Source organism: Nansenia antarctica (genome assembly GCF_963989245.1).
Source record: "Nansenia antarctica genome assembly, chromosome: 4".
NCBI classification, from domain to species: Eukaryota; Metazoa; Chordata; class Actinopteri; order Argentiniformes; family Microstomatidae; genus Nansenia; species Nansenia antarctica.
The window spans coordinates 72,558,338-72,560,837 of NC_137689.1; the positions used below are offsets into that span (position 1 = coordinate 72,558,338).

The 2,500-nt window shown below is 54.4% G+C and overlaps 1 protein-coding gene across 1 annotated transcript in view; it reads right to left on the minus strand.

Annotated features, from left to right (window-relative positions):
- Nucleotides 1-2,500, minus strand: part of bcr (BCR activator of RhoGEF and GTPase) — a gene marked incomplete at both ends in the record, with an annotated part of 25,210 nt that overhangs the window by 18,074 nt on the left and 4,636 nt on the right. Inside the window, 3 exon segments of the mRNA XM_080529697.1 lie at nt 1-3; nt 1,154-1,228; nt 2,328-2,432. The exon segment at nt 1-3 is cut by the window's left edge and continues 95 nt beyond it. Coding sequence (XP_080385823.1) covers nt 1-3; nt 1,154-1,228; nt 2,328-2,432 — 183 coding nt within the window.

Below are 2,500 nucleotides of genomic sequence, written 5' to 3' on the forward strand. Positions count from 1 at the left end.
GGTCTGAGGAGGAGGAGGAGGGAAGGAGGAGGAGGAGAGAGGAGGAGAGGAGGAGAGAGGAGAGGAGGAGGAAGAGGAGAGAGGAGGAGAGAAGAGAGAAGAGGAGAGAGGAGGAGAGAGGAGGAGGAGGAGAGAGGAGCGAGGAGAGAGGAGAGGAGGAGAGAGGAGAGGAGGAGAGAGGAGGAGAGAGGAGAGAGGAAAGGAGGAGGAAAGAGGAGAGAAGAGGAGAGAGGAGGAGAGAGGAGGAGGAGGATAGGAGGAGCGAGGAGAGAGGAGGAGAGAGGAGAGGAGGAAGAGAGAGGAGGAGAGAGGAGAGGAGGAGGAGAGAGGAGAGAGGAGGAGAGAGGAGGAGAGAGGAGATGAGAGGAGGAGTGAGGAGGAGGAGGATAGGAGGAGCGAGGAGAGAGGAGAGAGGAGATGAGAGGAGGAGAGGAGCGAGGAGGAGCGAGGAGAGAGGAGCGAGGAGGAGTGAGGAGGAGAGGAGGAGGAGGAGGAGAGAGGAGCGAGGAGGAGTGAGGAGGAGAGGAGGAGGAGAGACAGTTAGATCATCCTACAGGACTGGTTGATGGTGGTCACTATGAAATAATAAAAAATAAAAATAAAGTATATTTATTATATAAAAGCAATCATCATCAACAACACAATACGAAATGTCACAAACGTGCAGGGAAGTAGGACGTCTATTTAAAAGGTTATTCTTTTTATTACTATTATTATTACTACAATAAGACATATTTCCAATGGTAATTAAAAAGAAGATCACATCTAGCAAAATGCTTCCTTATGTTTTAGTGTGTTGTCATTCACTAGTACAGGAGCACTGTGCTGCAGTGCTGTTGCCATGGCAGCAGCCGCCTCAGAGAACAGCTGTGCTTCTCCTCAGCGGAGCTGGCAGGCCTGAGGTAAACACAGCCGGGTACAGTACCGCACCGGACAGTACAGGGGAGGCCGGCGGAGGTAGAAATCGGAGGACGGGAGGGGGGGGCTCTACAATGAGCTGGGGGCTCTCCCTAACCCATTACAACGAGCCTGTCCTCCGATTTCTACCTCCGCCAGCCTCCCCTGGTTGAGTGGAATGCCTGTGCTGTAGACTAACATATGTTAGGGGGAGGAGGGGAAGAGGGAGAGAGGGTGGGGGGGGGGGGTAACTCACTCAGGCTCTGCTTGAGGCCAGAGGCAGAGTGGACTATTACATTCAGGAACCCGTGGAGTCCAGGGGATTCATCCTCTGGAAGAAAGAACAGGGGAGGGGGGGAAGAGAGAGAGAGAGAGAGAGAGAGATAGATAGAGGGCTTAGAAAGGAATGGTAGATCCATGTTTACGTTGGAATGCAGTCAAAACCAGGATTGAAACCATCCGTGCGATCCCATCCATCCCTCCTCCTCTTTAAACACTGACAGAAGCAGAACAGAAACACCCGGAACTTTCTCTCTGCTCCCAGTTTCTCTCAGCTTCGCTGCTTTTCTGCCTCTGGTTACAGGAAACACTTCCAGAGAGTTCACCCAACCACTCCTAGGGTACCCCACCTTCCTTGGTTGATGTGGGGGTCCCTAACCTTCCTTGGTTGATGTGGGGGTCCCCTACCTTCCTGGTTGATGGTGAGGGGGGGTCCCTAACCTTCCTTGGTTGATGTGGGGGTCCCTAACCTTCCTTGGTTGATGTGGGGGTCCCCTACCTTCCTGGTTGATGGTGAGGGGGGGTCCCTAACCTTCCTTGGTTGATGTGGGGGTCCCCTACCTTCCTGGTTGATGGTGAGGGGGGGTCCCTAACCTTCCTTGGTTGATGTGGGGGTCCCTACCTTCCTGGTTGATGGTGAGGGGGGGTCCCTAACCTTCCTTGGTTGATGTGGGGGTCCCTACCTTCCTGGTTGATGGTGAGGGGGGGTCCCTAACCTTCCTTGGTTGATGTGGGGGTCCCTACCTTCCTGGTTGATGGTGAGGGGGGGTCCCTAACCTTCCTTGGTTGATGTGGGGGTCCCCTACCTTCCTGGTTGATGGTGAGGTGGGGGTCCCTAACCTTCCTTGGTTGATGTGGGGGTCCCTACCTTCCTGGTTGATGGTGAGGGGGGGTCCCTAACCTTCCTTGGTTGATGTGGGGGTCCCCTACCTTCCTGGTTGATGGTGAGGGGGGGTCCCTAACCTTCCTTGGTTGATGTGGGGGTCCCTAACCTTCCTTGGTTGATGTGGGGGTTCCCTACCTTCCTGGTTGATGGTGAGGGGGGGTCCCTAACCTTCCTTGGTTGATGTGGGGGTCCCCTACCTTCTTTGTTGATGGTGAGGGGGGGTCCCTAACCTTCCTTAGTTGATGGTGATGTGGGGGTCCCCTACCTTCTTTGTTGATGGTGAGGGGGATGTGGTGGACTGTCTGGAGCTTCACACAGGAGTTGGTCAACATCTGCAGCTCCATGGAGGTCAGGGAGAAGTTCTTGAAGCCTGGGGGAGAATCAGGGGTCAGGGTCAGGGTCAGGGGTAAAGGTCAGAAGGTCACACATACTGTACTG